General features: G+C 47.2%; 4 protein-coding genes across 4 annotated transcripts; all 4 read left to right on the top strand.

Moving 5' to 3' along the window:
- Nucleotides 1-955: 955 nt before the first annotated feature.
- Nucleotides 956-2,458, top strand: GGI43DRAFT_428290 (epoxide hydrolase family protein; the record flags this gene model as incomplete). The annotated part of the gene is made up of 6 exons (XM_083208939.1): nt 956-1,239; nt 1,311-1,671; nt 1,726-1,833; nt 1,896-1,971; nt 2,023-2,283; nt 2,367-2,458. The coding sequence occupies 6 exons, from the start codon at nt 956-958 to the stop codon at nt 2,456-2,458; spliced, it is 1,182 nt and encodes a 393-aa protein (XP_083059532.1).
- Nucleotides 2,459-3,579: 1,121 nt separating this feature from the next.
- GGI43DRAFT_428292 (S8 family peptidase) lies at nt 3,580-6,688 on the top strand (the record flags this gene model as incomplete). The annotated part of the gene is made up of 2 exons (XM_083208940.1): nt 3,580-4,363; nt 4,437-6,688. 2 exons carry the CDS (start codon nt 3,580-3,582, stop codon nt 6,686-6,688), a joined length of 3,036 nt encoding a protein of 1,011 aa, XP_083059533.1.
- Nucleotides 6,689-7,781: 1,093 nt separating this feature from the next.
- GGI43DRAFT_80813 (alpha/beta fold hydrolase) lies at nt 7,782-9,267 on the top strand. The gene has a single exon (XM_083210337.1). It carries the CDS (start codon nt 8,102-8,104, stop codon nt 9,140-9,142), a length of 1,041 nt encoding a protein of 346 aa, XP_083059534.1. The 5' UTR covers nt 7,782-8,101; the 3' UTR covers nt 9,143-9,267.
- Nucleotides 9,268-9,911: 644 nt separating this feature from the next.
- Nucleotides 9,912-11,825, top strand: GGI43DRAFT_428293 (Zn(II)2Cys6 transcription factor domain-containing protein; the record flags this gene model as incomplete). The annotated part of the gene is made up of 5 exons (XM_083208941.1): nt 9,912-10,018; nt 10,105-10,392; nt 10,490-10,717; nt 10,837-10,873; nt 10,925-11,825. The coding sequence occupies 5 exons, from the start codon at nt 9,912-9,914 to the stop codon at nt 11,561-11,563; spliced, it is 1,299 nt and encodes a 432-aa protein (XP_083059535.1). The 3' UTR covers nt 11,564-11,825.
- Between the last annotated feature and the right edge of the window lie 5,582 nt (nt 11,826-17,407).

The following is a 17,407-nucleotide window of genomic DNA, read 5'->3' on the forward strand; positions in this document are numbered from 1 at the left end:
CCGCAAAAGGACTAAACGTTGATAGAAAAGATAGACGTGGGAAGAGATGTCAATAACACGCAGAAAGATAGACATATGAGAACTTTTATTTAATAAACAAACTCTCTTTGTACAATTTAACTTAATCTGTTAGCTGCGTGTTATCAAGGACTCCTCCACCTTATCGGTTCACAGCTCCTGGTATAGAATTAGAGCTAGTTGCCAAAATACCTTGTGCTTTGAAAGCATTGGTAAGCGTTTCATTTTCCCGGTTTGGGTCAAATCTCTGATATACCTATCGTTGCCTGATATCAAGGAGAGAAAATCACCAGTAGCCGGGCACTGAAGCCTTGTTATAGAAGGAAAGATTATCCAATTTGGGAAATATGATTGTTGCCTTTTCTACACACTTCACGATAGTTGGACCCCATATCAAGATCACTCAGTAACATTGCTGAATAAAATCTGCTTTCTACAATGTTTGAGCATCCTAATCGAGGTCCTTGATTGAAAATTGAAATACATATTAATAAGCTATAAAAATGATTCACTGAGAAATACCGCAGACGGCATTGACACTTTCATCGGGCGAGATGGGACACGCAGGCTGCCTGCTCCTTTTTTTCCCTATAGCAGTAAAGGGTTTGAAGAGATATTTGGAATCAACCTCTCAAAAGTGGCCGAGATTATGCGTCTAAGGGGACTTGATATTAATTGTTTTCGTATACTAGATCGAGTTGATTGTGAAGCTATCGCAATTTGGCTAGATTTCAACCGACAACCGTCGGAAAAGCGGCCCGGCAAATAGAACTCTTTCAAGGTTTGATATTGATACGAGTGGAAAACAAGTATATAAGAGCACAGAGTATCCGTTCAATAAAAATTGGTTCAGAATAGAAACTTTGGTGGGATAGAATCCATTCTTGCTAAGCATTTGCCAACACTCATTATCCCCATTGCATTAAAACTTTCCAAGATGAGGACACTTATTCTGCTCGGCGCCTGCTTTGGGCTGCTAACAAAAACAAGTGCAGCAAGTACTCCTGCCGTCAAGACTTTCACCGTGAATCTTTCTTCGAGGGTGCCGCATATGCTGGATCTGATTGAGAGGACAACTCTGCCAGCAGCTGAGCTCGCTGCTGCCCATGCTAATTTGAACATGAGCTTGACGACCGGAATATCGCTCGATACCGTTAAGAGTCTACAAAAGGAATGGATAACTAGCTTCAACTGGACACAGGAACAAGAGCAGATAAACACGTATGGACATTGAGAAAAAAATCTTGAAGTTCACGCAACAATAGGCCACTAACAGGACTGACATGATACAGGTATAACCACTTCACGACCCAAATCGGAAATCAGAGTGTTCACTTCATCCATGAAAAGTCCAAAGATCCAAATGCTATTCCTCTCATCTTACTACACGGCTGGCCTGGCTCGTTCCTTGAAATGACTCACCTCGTCGACCGGCTTATAAGCAACTCCAGCCAGGCATTTCATATCGTCGTTCCATCTCTGCCCGGCTTTGGATTCTCGTCTCCTGCTCCCAACGGCTGGTCAACTTCGGACACGGCTACTCTCTTCAACACGCTTATGACTCAAGTTCTGGGATACAAGAGCTATGCGGTGCACGGAACGGATTGGGGCAGTGTCGTGGGATTTGAAATGTATGATCAGTTCACCACCACTGTCAAGGCGGCACACTTCAACTTTTTGCCATTCTTCCCTTAAACTCCCGAGCAGCTGACGGCCCAAGGAATCACGCTCACTGCAGCTGAGGCTACGCAGGAGCAGAGGTCTATGGGCTTTGAAAATTCGGGCATCGGTTATTACATGGAACAAGCTACAACTGTACTCTCTATCCCGTATCCTCAACGAATGTTGATGGTTTGCTAATACGATTGCGGTTGTAGGTAAATACTGTGGGCCTCTCTCTATACGATAACCCAGTTGGACAACTGTCTTGGATCGCTGAAAAGTTCATCATCTGTGAGTTCAAGAACAACTTTGCATAAAGCCAGCCATACTGACGGTGCACAGGGTCTGACCCGCGACGAGGAACTGGGCCTTCACTCGTCACCAACAACGAGATTCTCAAGCACGTATCTCTGTACTATCTCACCCAAACTTTCGATTCCGCCGCCTTCATCTATGCCCAAAATCCAACTGGGAAGGGCTTCTCATACACCTACCGAAGAGCCAGAAGCAACCAGCCTCTTCTGTATAGCAACTACCAATGGAACATGCTATTCTACCCAGAAAAGCTAGTGGCGACAGTCGGCAACTTGGTCTATTATAATTGTGAGTTATGACACCATGACACCACTGGGGAGAGAAATGATACCATAGCGATGCATGAATATATTGCTGACAATCATGTATAGCGGTTGAGTTTGGTGGACACTTTCCGGCGCTGGATAACCCGCCTGCATTGGCCGATGACATTAGATTGATTGGAAAATACTTTAAATCGTAAGATTAGTATTTACGCTGTCATAAGATTATTTGGAGAGCATTCCAGTTTGCTCAGATATGGTTGCATTCAGTAAATTAGGACAACGTTGCTTGCAAGCAGTCACTACATTAGAGCGCCCGTATTTGCATAATAGTTTTGGTCACATATATATAGAGCCACTTCTCATTGAAGTGCCATATTAGCCCAGTAAATAGCTGATGAAATAGGTCAAAAGATTTCGCATCTTTATACGGAATTCTCCTCCAATGACGCACTCGTGTGCCTCATTAGCTCTAAAATCTTATCCATCATTGGCTGCTCTGCTTCCGCATTTACTCGCCAAACAGGGATAGGTAGTAACGGTCCTCTGTGCAGCTTATTCACCTACTTTTTAGAGTTAAATAAGAAGCCAAAACACAGAATTTGGATGGCAAGTTGCCTGACTGTCCGATCCAAATGAGGAAGTTCTTTGCTGACCGCAGGGCCCTTTTAATTTAATCAGCGCAGCCATTATCAATCGGCGAGGGCCAGTTTTCGGTGACGAATAGTCTTGCTTCCCCAAAGGGGGAACAAAAAAACAGGACCGCAGAATGAAAATGCACACACAAATAGAAACACGAACACAAAAGTCATTCAAATATTTTTAGTGGTGGTAGAGGCAGTAGAGGCAGTAGAGGCAGTAGAGGCAGTAGAGGCAGTAGAGGCAGTAGAGGCAGTAGAGGCAGTAGAGGCAGTAGAGGCAGTAGAGAACAATAGAAGCAGTAAAAGCAAAAGAGGTAGTAAAGGTAGTAGAGGACAATAGAGGATAATAGAGGTAGTAAATAACAGTGTGCGTAATATTACCGCTGTGTCCTTATGGTTTTAAGATTCTCAATTTTTTTGTTTCCCGCTTGGAAGTGTATAATGAAGCATGTTTATACTATGCGTCTGCGATCGAGTAGGGAATATGACTTCGCGTGGTTCTTGGTCATAGGCCAGTTTCGGGAATTTTGCGAACCCTGCAGGCAGACCAGATCAGGCAATTACTATAGATTATATTCGTTAGAAAACATGTATAAATGGCGGCGTGTATTCTCTCGTAAGGTTCGAAGAGGGACAGTTATCTCACAGTATTCAGCCTCTCTTTGCACAGAGTCGAGGCCATGAAGTTCAACTCTGCATTGAGCCTGCTGGCCCTTGTTGGCGGAACGTCAGCATCGTCCAGCACAACCGTTTCTCAAAGCCAGCCTGCCTCGAGTCAGAATATCACTATAGCCCCCAACACATTCATCGTTGAGCTGCAGCCAGACTTCCATCCAGGTCTGCAGCCCAAAGAGAATTTTGCAAAAACGACTCCGGGCAGCGTCTACCGTATCCGCCAGCAGTATAACAGCACTGACCATTTCTTTGGCGTCTCCGTTGCCTTTGACAAAGATGTTGACCTTGCGACTCTGAAGAAGACTGCCGGTGTAAAGAATGTATGGAACGTCGTTCTGGTTCCTCGCCCGGAGCCTTATCAGCTGCAGGCAAAGGCAAACAGGTTAGTCTCTACCATCTCTACCATCTCTACCATCTCTATTAGCTCTATCAGCTCTACTAACTTTACTGGTTCTACTAGCTCCACCACTACTAAGAATATATCAAAGAAGATGGATACTCTACCGAATTATAGAGGCAGCAAGAGGGTCAACCAGCCGCTGACGATGGCCGGCGTGGATAAACTCCACGACAAAGGAATCAAGGGCAAAGGAGTGCAGATTGCTATCATCGATACCGGCGTTGACTATAACCACCCTTCGCTGGGTGGAGGATTCGGCCCAGGGCACAAAATTGCTTTGGGATACGACTTTGTGGGAGACGATTATGACGGGTTTAGTAACCCTCCTGTGCCAGATCCTGACCCCCTGGCTACGTGTGTCGGTGGAGGACATGGGACTCACACGGCGGGTATGTATGAGCCTGACTCGTTCCTGCTGCATACAGTATTAGATTAGGTTTGAGACTAAGCAACAATATTTAGGTATTCTTGCGATGGAGGATCCCGAAAATGAGGGGTTCGGGTTGATTGGTGTAGCTCCCGAGGCAACTATTGCAGCTTACCGTGTCTTTGGGTGCAACGGTGGCTCCACCAGCGATATTATCATATCGGCGATGCTGAAAGCTGCGCAAGACGGTGCAGATATCGTGTCCATATCTCTATCAGGAGGCAATGCGTGGGAATTAGACAACGGATATAACAACATCGTCACCCAGTTGGCCAATAGTGGCGTGGCTGTTGTGGCTGCGACTGGCAACGTTGGCATCGAGGGATTATATTGGCCTCAAAATCCCGGACTATCTCATGACGCCCTATCTGTAGCTTCGGTTGAAAACGACGTTTTTCCGGTGGCATATACTGCTCACGATGACCAGAAAAATGCTCTTGACTACATATCTGTGTTTCCTGCCACCAGCCTGGGCCGTCAGCAGATCTACACGCTGGGAACAGGGCTTGGAGTGCCACCCGATCCTACTATCTCGAGCGGATGTGATGCTTCGGTATGGGCCGCTTTGCAGTCGGCTACAAATCGAGGTACGATTAACTGGAACAGCACTATCTTGTTGGTCTCGGTGACTGAATCCTGTCCCTCTTTATTCAATAACTGGGGCGAAGCCGCATCGATTGGTGTGAAGACGATCATGGTGTATGCTGCAGACGACGAACAATTGGTTGTAAGCGAACTTCCCGGCGTGCAGATATTGTACTTGAACCAAGAAAGCTCGCAGAAGCTCATCAACATCTTTGATGAGCTGCCCCCTGACCAGGACTCTTATTACCTGACATTTGATGGCGATAAAGTCAAGGACGTGCCGAACAAACTTGGGTCGACACTGGACGCCTTCTCCAGCTATGGCCCGACGGTTGAAATGACACTTGTGCCCAAGATTTCTGCCCCTGGGGGAAACATTCTATCCACATGGCCCCTGGAGGCGGGTGGATATGCCCTTCTGTCCGGCACATCAATGGCAACCCCTTTTATCGCCGGAAGCGCCGCGCTTCTCAAGTCTCAGCAGCCACAACTTAGCGTTGCAGAGCTATTCGCACGACTGATGGTCACTGCTGCGCCACTCAAGGAGTATAACACTGGTAGCACTGATAGCGTTGGTATCTCTGGTAGAGCTGGTAGCTCTGGTAGAGCTGGTAGCGCTGGTATCGCTAGTAGAGCTGGTATCGCTAGTAGAGCTGGGAGCCAGACGCTTGTTGCGTCCACGGCTCGACAGGGAGGCGGCCTGGTCGACGCTTATGCCGCTGTTCACGCCCAAACTTCCATTTCCCCGTCAGAGATCAACCTACGCGACTCTGCCTCGCCGGCACCCCAGAAGATCACCATCACAAATCAGTCCAAGTGGAAGAAGACATATCGTATAGGGCATATCCCAGCGGCATTTACTAGGATCTATTACAACTACCTGGCTGGTGGTCCGGATATTCCTAGAAATAGAAGCATTTACCCCTTAGAAATTGATGCCTCGGCCAAGTTTTCTCAGTCATCGCTGACCCTCGATGCTGGACAATCAGCCTCCTTCCAGGCTCAAATTACGCCGCAGGAAGATAAGTGGCCGTATTCCATGCCTGTGTACGCCGGTTTCATCGAAGTGTCTTCTGATAATGACACGTACTCGATTCCGTATATTGGTGTGCCCTCTAACCGAACCGAGGTTGGGCCAATCATGCAAAACATAACAGGGGGAGGTCTTGCTTCTCCAGCCGTATACAAGTTCCAACTAAGTAATCCTGGTTCTCAAGTAACCGAGCCAAACATCGACACGTACAATCTCACTGGCAGCCCGGACGATGCTCTCCCATTAATCGATGTTGTTACTAGGCTGCCCTCTCGACTCGTTCGCTTAGAACTCGTATCAGCAAACACGTCCTTTGTTCCATCAATATATGGATTCGACCCTGGCGTCAACATTGACTATCAACTACCAGCTTTAGCTACTCAGCCCGGTTTTCTTGGCGAGCCCAGCTATGGATTCATCTCCGCATCCACAATGGATCCTGTACCTGGTAATAGTCCCATTCAGGCAGGTTTGACATTTAACTTCTTTCAATCCGGCATTATCGAGTCCCCTACCTTGCCAAGCGACAACAAAACCTCGATCAACTTGGTTTCTGGAGATTACCGGCCGCTTTTCCGTGCCTTGAAATGGAACGGCGATGAGTCAAATCCTGCTGATTACCAGTCGTGGCTGGGACCAGTCCTGAGATTGAATGTCACGAGCTCATAAGGGGCTTGGGCTTACTGGTGACGGTTGCGTGGGGGAAATCAAACCATATTATGACAATGTCGATGTCTGACGGTGTTGGCAGGTAGTTTTTCCATCGACAAGAATGGTTGTATAGTATTAGTTAGCATATACTAGGCTCATCAAAGACATAACATACAATGGTAGACTATTTTCTGATTACTATCTATTTTTTGATTATACACTAACGCAAAAAATTCTAAATGCTGTCTAGCGCGCTGAACTGCTAACAGGTCCTAGTTGTCAGACTGCGCCCGATCCCTGCTGCTTCTAATTTCTGTCTATCAAGAAAGCTTATATTACAGGAGATCATCATGACTCTCAATCAACCTAACCGTAACTAGCGTATATTAGGAGGGAGGATTGTGATGCACGAGGTATATAAAGAGCCTCATGTAACGCAAGTATGACATTCGGCGTTTCCCGCTTACTCGATGCCCCCCTGTCATTTGTCGTTTGTCGTTTTGCTCGTTCGCACCTATTATAGCAATTATTGCTAACTCTGAGCTAGTCGATCGTCGGGCGTTTTCCGCCAAATTTGCTTTGAATACTAATCAGGCAGAGATTAAAGAAGGATTCAAGGTTCTGAGTCGATCGGTTAGCCCTATGTTCGTAAATCGAGCTTGGCGTTTGGGCTGATTGGAGGAATTGTTCGGAGAACGATGCGGGTTCGTTGACAGGATTTTAAGCAATAAGGCTGGACAGTTGATCAAGGGGTTCGGAGTTGAACAGGGATCTCCAAATGGAGAAGACATAGGAAACTAACTTGTCATACAACAGCCCTACGGTCTATGAAACTGACTCTCAATGCCCACTTCTATCGAAGACCCATCGAACCGACCGGATGGAGCGTAGGCGGCAGTCATTGTCTCTCCACCGAGCCCGCCAGAGGCCGCCACTAAAATCTCACACGCTGCTAAAGACCGCTAAATGGGGATTGATACTAAAACGGCTATGCCAGCTCAATTTTAGGGCGCCGTCAACCCTGCCAAGGCGCGGGGCGGTGTTTGTAAGTTGAAGATCGTTCCAGTTTGTTAGCTTAACTTTGCTGCGTATGAAGATAGGTTGTGAACCATAGTTCTGAATTGCTTCGTGTTTTGCTGAATCGTTTGGAATCAATGATGCTCTCAAAGAAGGGTTATCACGGAGATTAAGTATTCCTTCCGCAAGTGCCGAAGTGATCTGTGTGCGTAGTTGTCCTTTTTGATTTAGTAATGGTTTTTCTATAGGCAGGGAAGAAGAAAACGTATATATAGTCCTTTTTAGTTGTCTCTCTGGCCACGGCGTTTGATCAGCTCACCCAACTCGCCAAGAACACCTCGGCGATCATCTCGATGCAAAGGAGGAGAAACGGCGAATCCTAAGTCTCAATCGGCATTGGACCTCTTCGCAACTATGTTGTCACCCTTGTCTCTCTTCAGTAAACCTATACGAGGCCTCTTGCTTCTTGCTCTTGTTAGCTTGCCTTCGGCTTCAACTGCTCTAAATTCGGCAACTGGAAGCGCTGACTCAGTTCTTACTCTAACGCCAATCCGATATGTAAATACCTCTACACTATCTATTGCGTACTATGATTCGGCGCCAAGCGACTCAGCCGCACCAGTTGCCATCCTGGTCCACGGGTTCCCTTACTCAATCGACACCTATGTGGATGTTGTACCCAAGCTATCAGCCAAGGGCTATCGCTTGATAGTGCCGTATCTTCGTGGCTATGGCACTACCTCTTTTCGCTCGCCAACAACCCCACGCAGTGCGGAACAGGCCGCTCTTGGCAAGGATATCATTGACCTGATGGATGCTCTAAGCATCGACAAGGCCATCTTCGCGGGCTATGACTGGGGATCAGTCTCCGTCAACGTCGCCGCAGCCCTGTGGCCGGATCGCTGTACCGGCATGGTCGCGGCAAATTCCTACCTGATCCAGAACCGTCAAACGGCGTGGGCCATTGCGCCCTCTGCGGCCCTCGCCACGCGATGGTATTTCTACGTCTTTCTCACACCGCAAGGCTACAGCGCGCTGGCCAGTGATACGCGTGGATGGGCTGAGACACTATGGTCCAAGAACAGCCCGCAGTGGAACTGGACTCAAGCTCAGCTCGATGCGGCGGTCCCGGCGTTTCGCAACCCAGACTATGTCGACATCGCGACTAACTTTTACAGAAATCGCTTACTGTATGCGCCCGGCGACCCAGCTTATGCAGAATTGGCCGACAAACTAGATACATTGCCGGCCATCCAAGTGCCCTCCGTCACTTTGGACCCCGACCAAGCTCCTGTGTTCCCCGCCACCAATGGCTCGTCAACTGCTCAGCACTTTACGGGACCGCGAGTGCATCATATTGTTCATGGCTGTGGCGAAAACATTCCTCTGCAAAAGCCACAGGTCTTTGTGGACGCCGTCTTGGAGGTGGCGGCCCTCGGGAAGCAGCATACTTAATAAGTGAGGCATCGGCGCGAGCATCCGACGCGGGAGTAGCGGAGAGCGAGTGCCGTCTGGCACTACTCATCCATCGGGATCTCATTCTATTTCGTTCTTCGTTCTTGAGTTAGAGTATATCGTTTAATAGATGCTTAGATGCAGTAATAGACAAAAGTCCTCAACTCCGGCTGCCCTCCCCGGCCCGGACTACCCCGAAAGCTCGCGCAATCGCGTTTCTCTTTGTCCGTATCAGGAAGTAATCTTCAAATGCGTATGCTTAATTTGTACAATGCCTTGGCCCTCCAAGGTTCGGCAAACAGCCGATGCTCGCGCGCGCTTATGTTATGTTTAAGGGCAGTGGGCTGCTCTCATTTTGTTTCTCTTTTATTACTATTCACAGACGTGAGAATACGAAAGACCAAATCCTGCGCTAGCCTGCCGAGAGTATTGGTGTGGGGTGGCACTTTGTTTTCGTCCAAGGTTCTGCATTTGTCATGCCGCAGGGGAGTGACCCAGGTGCTGAGCCCTATCCACACCACTGGCCTAGATCTACTATAGATCAGCGGAGTTTCTTCCACTAGGTACGGAATGTTTTACGAAAGAGAGGAAGTCTCTCCTTGCGAGTCAACCTAACGCCGAAAAGTTGTGGCAACGCCGCCCCACAGCGCCTATTGCCCTATATCGAACGAAGAGTGAGCGTCGGGATATTAGTTCTTAATGAATAGGAGAGAACCCATTTTGAAAGTCTAGTTGTCAACAACACAGAAAACCCCCAACGGCCGGCATCATGACGACCGTGAAGCCTGTACTTCGCAGAAGCCACACGAAATCAAAGTTTGGCTGCCAGGCTTGTAAGCAGCGGCATGTCAAATGTGACGAATTTCGACCAACCTGGTTCGTGATCAACAATCATTGGATTTCGCTTATAAAAAACAAGGGAAAACACGTGTATCGAAGAGAAAAACTAACAAATCTCATAGTCACAGATGTCTCTCTTCAAAAATCCCGTGTAAATATCCTGATCAGCCTCCAGAGGAAGAGCCTGAACAGGAGACCTCTTCTCTCTGGTGGCCGGAAGACATTGAGAGTGCATGCACAGAATGGAAAGAGACGGGAGAGCCGCCATTCATGTCTCTAGCTCCTTCACCAAGCTGGCATAATATGGATATGAAAGACTTGCGGTACATATACAAGATGGCTCTTGTCTCCAACATCCTCGACCTCACCAATACAAACGACATCTGCCTTTTATGGGGTGAGATGGGCGTGTAAGTACGGCCAGTGTGAAGCGATGATACTGTTTTCGTTACTGTTTATAGCAAAAAGCATAGCGGAGATTTGAGATTGACAGTGTTGGGTGATTAGGCTGTTCCAACTCGCAACACAATTCGACTTTGTCGCGCATACCTTGGCTGCAACATCGGCACAGCGACTGGCAGTCACTACAAAGTCACACGAGGCCTCTTTAGACGCGTACCAATACCGTAAACAGGCTCTCCATGGATTGTATCGAGCAATGGGGTCCTTTTCCAAAGAAAATGCTGATGCAATCTTGGCGGCCTCCCTGGGGTGTTCATACATCATGTCGGATTCGTAAGTACATCATTCCCGAGTGTTTACTGAGCGGTTCCCGCGCGTTTTCATCATAAAAATCAAACGCCAAGCGTCTTTGAAAAACTGAAACCACGTTGAGCTAACAGATGCTGCAATAGGCGCTCCTTAATGACCCTTGCGGGAAATATCTCCACTGTAAGCCTCGAGAGCATCGTCCTGTCTACCACACCGCTCACCATAGAGCAGGTGGCGAACCGAATGAAACCTTGGTTGGAGCGGTCAGCCTTCAATCGGATTTTTTCATATGAGCCTCCTTACCTCGAAAACGAAGAACAAGCGGCTGCGTCGCCTCCAGAGATTGGAGACGTAGAGCAACGCTTCGCCTTAGTCAAGAAGCTTCTAGCTGAAGGCGTTAACTCCGTGAATGGATTAGCATTCTGTTTCCAGGGCGATCGAGATCTTTCCGCGGTACTTCGACAACTTAGAGACGTGATGCGTCTTGTCCATGAACGACTTGGCACCGAGATAACAACAGAAGACCAATACCGATTAGTATATCCCTTCACAGCGTGGTTTGTGAAAAGCCCAGCTGCGTCTTTCGTCTCTCTCAGCAAGAAGAATCCCTACATGCTGGTCTTCTTACTGCACATGTATGCAGTGGTTGTCACGCTCACAACGGCGCTGCCAAGGATCGACGTTCCTTTATTCGCCAAGTATCGTTTGAGGGCCATCCTCCAAATCTGCAGTCTTTTGAAAGACGATCCGGGATTTGTATGCCAACGATGCAATGGCTTGCACGCATATCAAGAGATTATGGCTTTTCCCTTGAATAGCGTCTCTGCGTATCAGCAACTTGGGCGAGAGAAAGCGTTTCTTGGAGCATAATTAGCGAGCGTGTTGCCACTTCTTGGCTTTCTTGTTTGTTTCGTTTCTTTTTATATCTCTCTTCTCTTTGGTTATCCTTTCTTCTTCTCACTCCTTTGTATTAATATTTTGTCATGAGTTTGCAACAGCAAGCCAAGCGTTATGCGACCTGTTTGCAATCACTGAGCGAGAGCAAACATATATCTATGATTTAAGCACGAGCATTGCCTGCTTTGGCGCCGTGGAGCGCAATCATACCCATCGACCACGTTGTCGGTTCTACTAGATTAGCCATTAATTCATCTATCATGTTTTGAAACCAAAAGTCTAAAAGGATTACCTGGTCCAATGATAGTAGAGCGACTTTTTGCGTACCACATTGCATGCTGTACTGTGATATATTGAGCTGTTCTTTATATCTTTATTCGCTTGCGTATCTTTTGATAGGGAACAAAACATTAAGATGAAAAAAATTCCAAAGTTACAGCGAGTCTCGGAGTAAATATACACGCGGAGTGGCGTATGAATTCCTCCGCGGAGGAATTCAATCCCAGTTGGGCGTAAATGCAGTATCCTTGCTTCTCCGGCTTGCTCGGTAGCTATAGCTATAGTGGTCAGGCCAGCGAGAGCACAGGGATCTGACAGATACCCCAGCTCTAGTTAAAGTCTGAATAATTGTCACCATTTGTAATCTTTCCACAGAATGCATCTATCAAAAGTTGTTGCCTGTTCTTCCCAGAGGCACCAAGTGGCTGCATATCGGACGGCATTCCGAATTGGTACAATGAGCTTCAAGACCTCTAACTAGAACAGGAATCTATCGGCCGAATCTCGACGCACATTCTACGCTTATTCGGAAGTGCCTATGAACTATTACTCTCATTTTTTTTCTAAACTTTTGACAAGTGAGCATCTACGGCAAGGCTAATTTCGGATCAAGTCCAGAATAGGTAAATATCCCTGGGTCTACAATGGCAGCCAAGAGAGGAAAGCAGTCTAACACTTTTACAAGAACATCTTGAAAGCGAAGCGGAAAGGAATTCAGCCGCCTTACACGCCAAGAAGGCACATTATAGTCATGGAGAATCCTTTGCTGGTTCAATATGCGTGTAACCCAAAAAACTAAAGTTACGATTTAGTCCTTCGTAACAGGCTGATCCCCTGAAAGAAGCTGGTTCTGTTGCAATAATTGCTACAATTGTGCTTATTGGTTTAATGATTTGCCTTGCTTGGCATAATAGTATAGTTTTGGTCTTGGGATTCTAGAATCTTCCAGACGCATTCAATCATGCCAATACATTCACTTTTACCAACAACCTACCGCTGCCTTCACCGCCTGGATGAACTCTCCTGAAAGGCAGTGAATTAAACGCTTGTATAAAGTACATCAATATGTCACCCAGTAAGTCTTTTGCCTTTAAACTAGACCTGTCGAGTCTCCCACAGCTCAACCACAAAGGGGATAACTATTGAATGGCGTGCCGCTTGGACGCTGGCTTTTCGCTTCGCTGAACTCATTGACAACAAACCACCAGTTGTTGCCGTCACAGCAAGAAGAACAACTAGCTACCAATGCCCAACGGAAAAAACACAATAATAAAGCTTTAGTATGGTTATGTCCGCTGTTCATACCGACCATGTCACGCTGGTAACAGATTCCTCGTCCGCTCACCAAACGTGAGCAACCCTGCAAGGTCGATTCGACCGAGATACGGCACACTCTACAATCCAACAGTTCCGGCAACTCACATTAATGAGATACAATGAAGATAACGACCTGATACAAGACTCGACGCTTTCTACCGAGCATGGTCTCATCTAGAGCGATAATGTAGAACCTCAAGTCGCAAACTCACAAAAATTTCAACGCGGTATTCTCATCTGAGTCTATAAAGGGATTGTTCTTTCTATCCACCTTGCCTGAAAACAGGATACAGTAGTTAATAACTTTTCCACCAAAATATTAACAAACTCATTGACATTAAACCCAAAATGCTTGGTATTACGCGCCGTCTTTAATAACCACTTGACAATAAGGCATACTACACCAAAACTGCAGGCAAATCTGGAAAGTCTTGATAACTCGCAACTGCTTCTGAGTGCACCTGGTGCCGTGAGCACAACCTCACCTTCATTAGACACGTCTACACAAACTGTATCCAACTTGCCGATCACAAACAGCAACTCCAAGATGAGAACGAGCAACGGCAAAACAAATCTCAGTCACAGCTCAGAAATAAAAATAATAACAAGGATAAAGAGAAGGGCAAACACAAAGCTCGACGGACAGTCACGTCTGGTAATGACGACGCTGATGACGACAATAACTTTGACGCTGATGGAATCCAAGCATTCATGGCAAGAACACTCTAATATATATATGTATGTATGAGTGGACTAATCGTCTTATCAAGTTACGGCCGGGGTGCTAGATGACAAAACTGGGGTGTTAAATAACATTACCCTACATGTAGTTTTTATGTCACCTTTCACCTTTTCTATCACTGTAACGGATCGTTGAGGCTGATCACACTTTACATCCCTTTCTACACCCCACAAGCATATAAAATTTTGACTTATTATATATTGACACACATCCAGTGACTCTTCTTTGTTACTGATCAACTAAAATGAATGAGTTATAGACTTAAATACGGGGATTGGCTGGTACCTCGTAAGCATAGTAGTAGAAGAGCCTATTTTTAAGTTATAATAAAGCAATATAGTTTCATATTTTTATGTATGCGTTTCTAAAAGACTTGTCCTTTTCTTATTTAAAGTATTTTGCTTTATTGTTTAAAAAAATACCTTCGCTAGCCCGTGCTGGTTGTTTTACCTATACTCAGAAAACTACAAAACGAACAAAGCAAAATATTACTATCTACCTTCTCCTTGGCCCACGTGCAAATGCCTATTATGGAATGTGATTACCATTCGCCGCATTAAACTTGGTTTCAGTTACGCGGTCGAAGCGTCCAATATAAGAAGAAGCAAGACATTTTCATCAGCTGCCACCGACGGGAACTAGCGTTAACGGCAACAAGATTTGGGACAGTCCGCGGATGGCTGCTATTACGTCTCCAGCATTACGTCAAAGCCGTCTCCAGCACTTGACTCACCAAAACGTTACGGTCATCGAGGCGTCTCTTTGTCTAGTAGCTTCTGTAAGACAACTCGCGAAACAGGATTCGACATGGATTCTATGTAGGATAGCAGCATTGTAAACTCAAAGCGGCGATCTCGTCGGCCTGACTCTACCAGCGGGAGAACCATTGCGCCGTCAAAATGCAAACTTACTTTGACCAAGTGCAGGGTGATAGAGAGCTAGGAGACTACTATGTATGCTGCCTGAGAATATAACATGTCTACCGAGGTGAACCTGACTCACGACTGCTTGGTCACATGCAACATTTTGCGTATCTTCAGCCATAGATAGCGGAAATGCAAAACCATTTGAACCTTCATGAAACGCCTGAACGCGGGGGAGCTGCCACCATGTGGCGTATGGCGTGTTACCGGCACGGCGGAAAGATTTGAGGTCCAGCTTGGGCAGGGCTTATACCCGAGTGCAGGTAAGCTGATGGGCTGTTTTTACTCAGCCCTACCTGATGAATAATAGCAATAACAGCCAGGTGGCGAAGAATTGACTGGACTATTACGATGAAAGGTAGTGGGAAGTAGACGCAAGTCACTAATAGTGTTAATTACTTGGTTTGCGAAAGGATTGCCTTGTGAGGCTTAGACATGCAGAATTGGGCGAATTGCTATAGGCTTTTTGTCTTCTTCAGTGCGGTCTGGATCTATTGTCTGACATGAGATACGCTTAAGCAGTAAGCAATTTAAATTGCGGCTCAAGTCTGCATTGCATTCGTTATACTGGAGAAAGAGACAAGACTATCGAACAGACACGTCAAGCTGATAGGATCAAGCCACGATGCCTGTATACGTGTCCCAGTAACCGAGGACAAGCCATGGGCCAGTAAACTGTGCGCTTGCACACGTGTAGCTGCTAATAAGAAAAATGAGGCGTCGGCCAGCTGGGCATCACGTTACCAACATCTGTCCGCCTCATTCGTTGATTCGCCGTTTGGCTTGTTTTTTTGGAGTACGGAAGGGTCGGGCGTGGCTTGCGTTGGGACGAGCATCAGCCTCCGAGACCCTACATTTCGGCCACACACATGGACGTTTGGGGCGGGATTTCAGGGTTCAAAGGGGTCTATATGCAGCCTGACGTCTTGCTGAAAATCTCAAGAGGCGATTGTGATTGAAACGGCTCGATCGGAACCGTCATCCCGATCCCGATTCACGGGATGGCCGTCGAACAGTTCGAAATTGTAAGGGTCGTTGGGCATCCGAGCGATCCTCATGCGAGGGGCTCTGACGTTTTGAGAGTAAGAAACGTGCCCTGGAAACTAGAGGCTAATGGTTTCTCGTTTTGCCAGGGCGAAGGGCTTGTTGCATAGCATTGCCTCCTCAGATGTGTCATGACTGTTTCGTTTCATCATTGGCAACTTGATGCTAGTATAGGCTATGAAAATAGCAGCCTTGGCATTTAACAGCACTTGTTGTAACAAGAGACTAGGCGTCAGCTAAACTTGACAGACTCAATTAAACTGGAGAATTGGCTACGCGATCCCAGGCAACCAAGCTCGGATCCCGACGCGAAAGAGCCCACTTGTGAAGCTTCAAAGGCCCCTCCCGCGTGCATCCGGGCCCTCACATGATTCTTTCTCCTCTTATGTAGATAGCCCAGCAGGGCAAAGAGCAGCCATGATTCAAGCTTCAAAAGCTTGTCCAGCGCTCAGCTCAGCGTCTAGACTTGCACAGCTTACTTAAGCCGGGTGTCCGACGCCGGCTTCGCTGTCGATTCGAGCTGCATTGTGCCCATATGATAACTTCCTGAACAAGGAAATCCGATGTGATTAGTGTGTAGATGGAGATGATGCAAACGGCAATTGATCAGCAGTGACTGGTCCCCCGCTCCGGTTATTCATGCTTCTTATTTTGTCGCTTAATGCTTTTTAAAGTGAGTGTGCGAACGAAATCTCAGTCTTTTTTGGGCTGCAGGGGTCTGCGATTGGCCCAGATTGGAGAGCGAATGTCTCAGTCAGCTGTTTACGTCTCCACGGCCGCTCGGATTAGTAGAGCGTAGATGCGGTTCTCGGAAGATGGAGATGCAAGATGCGAGCAAGTGTATGGCCAAAGTATGCATGAGCCCGCCACGTTATGAGATAAATACATTGAGAGTACAGCTGCCTGTCTGTAGGGATCACTACAACAAAAGATGATCATGTGGTGGCACGGGGAAGAGTGTTTTTCCTCGGTTATTTCTCGTAATTCATCTGAAATCGCATCTACGACGGCCTCACCGCACGATCTGACTTGCGGCCGGTTGATGCGGCAGAGCAGGGAGGCATATTCGCGCTCATCAAGGTCGTATGATGGCCTTCCCTCCCTCCCGCTGGGTTGCGGAATATTCCTCGACCATCACGACCGAGTCACACACACTCCTTCATGGTGACTCGTGAAAACTTTTTCAATGATAGGAGAATTAATCGTGAAGGCTAAGCAAAGACGTCAACTCTTCCCGCGATGCTTCAAGGATCCACGGGAATCAACCCCCTGGTCGCCCGGGTCACGTCGTCCTATCCACGGGCCCTCACCTCATCCTTACACCAATGTCGCCAGATCGAGCTTCTCTTCTGGATACTCTGAGTGCTGGCGATGATGGTGTGGTGGCCCCATTCGGCGACCGCTTTTTTCAGCCGTCGTGTCGTCTCTTGTCGTCTCGATGCGACTCTACGGAGTACTATGCATCCCATCCTAGCCCAGCAAATGCCGTCCGGTCTGAAACGGCGTCGGCAC

This window comes from Trichoderma evansii (assembly GCF_050947405.1).
Source record: "Trichoderma evansii strain SZMC 28006 chromosome Unknown GGI43scaffold_13, whole genome shotgun sequence".
NCBI classification, from domain to species: domain Eukaryota; kingdom Fungi; phylum Ascomycota; class Sordariomycetes; order Hypocreales; family Hypocreaceae; genus Trichoderma; species Trichoderma evansii.

Excerpts from the sequence above, each read along its gene's own strand:
- GGI43DRAFT_80813 (XM_083210337.1), top strand. The coding sequence starts at position 8,102 with ATGTTGTCACCCTTGTCTCTCTTCAGTAAACCTATACGAGGCCTCTTG.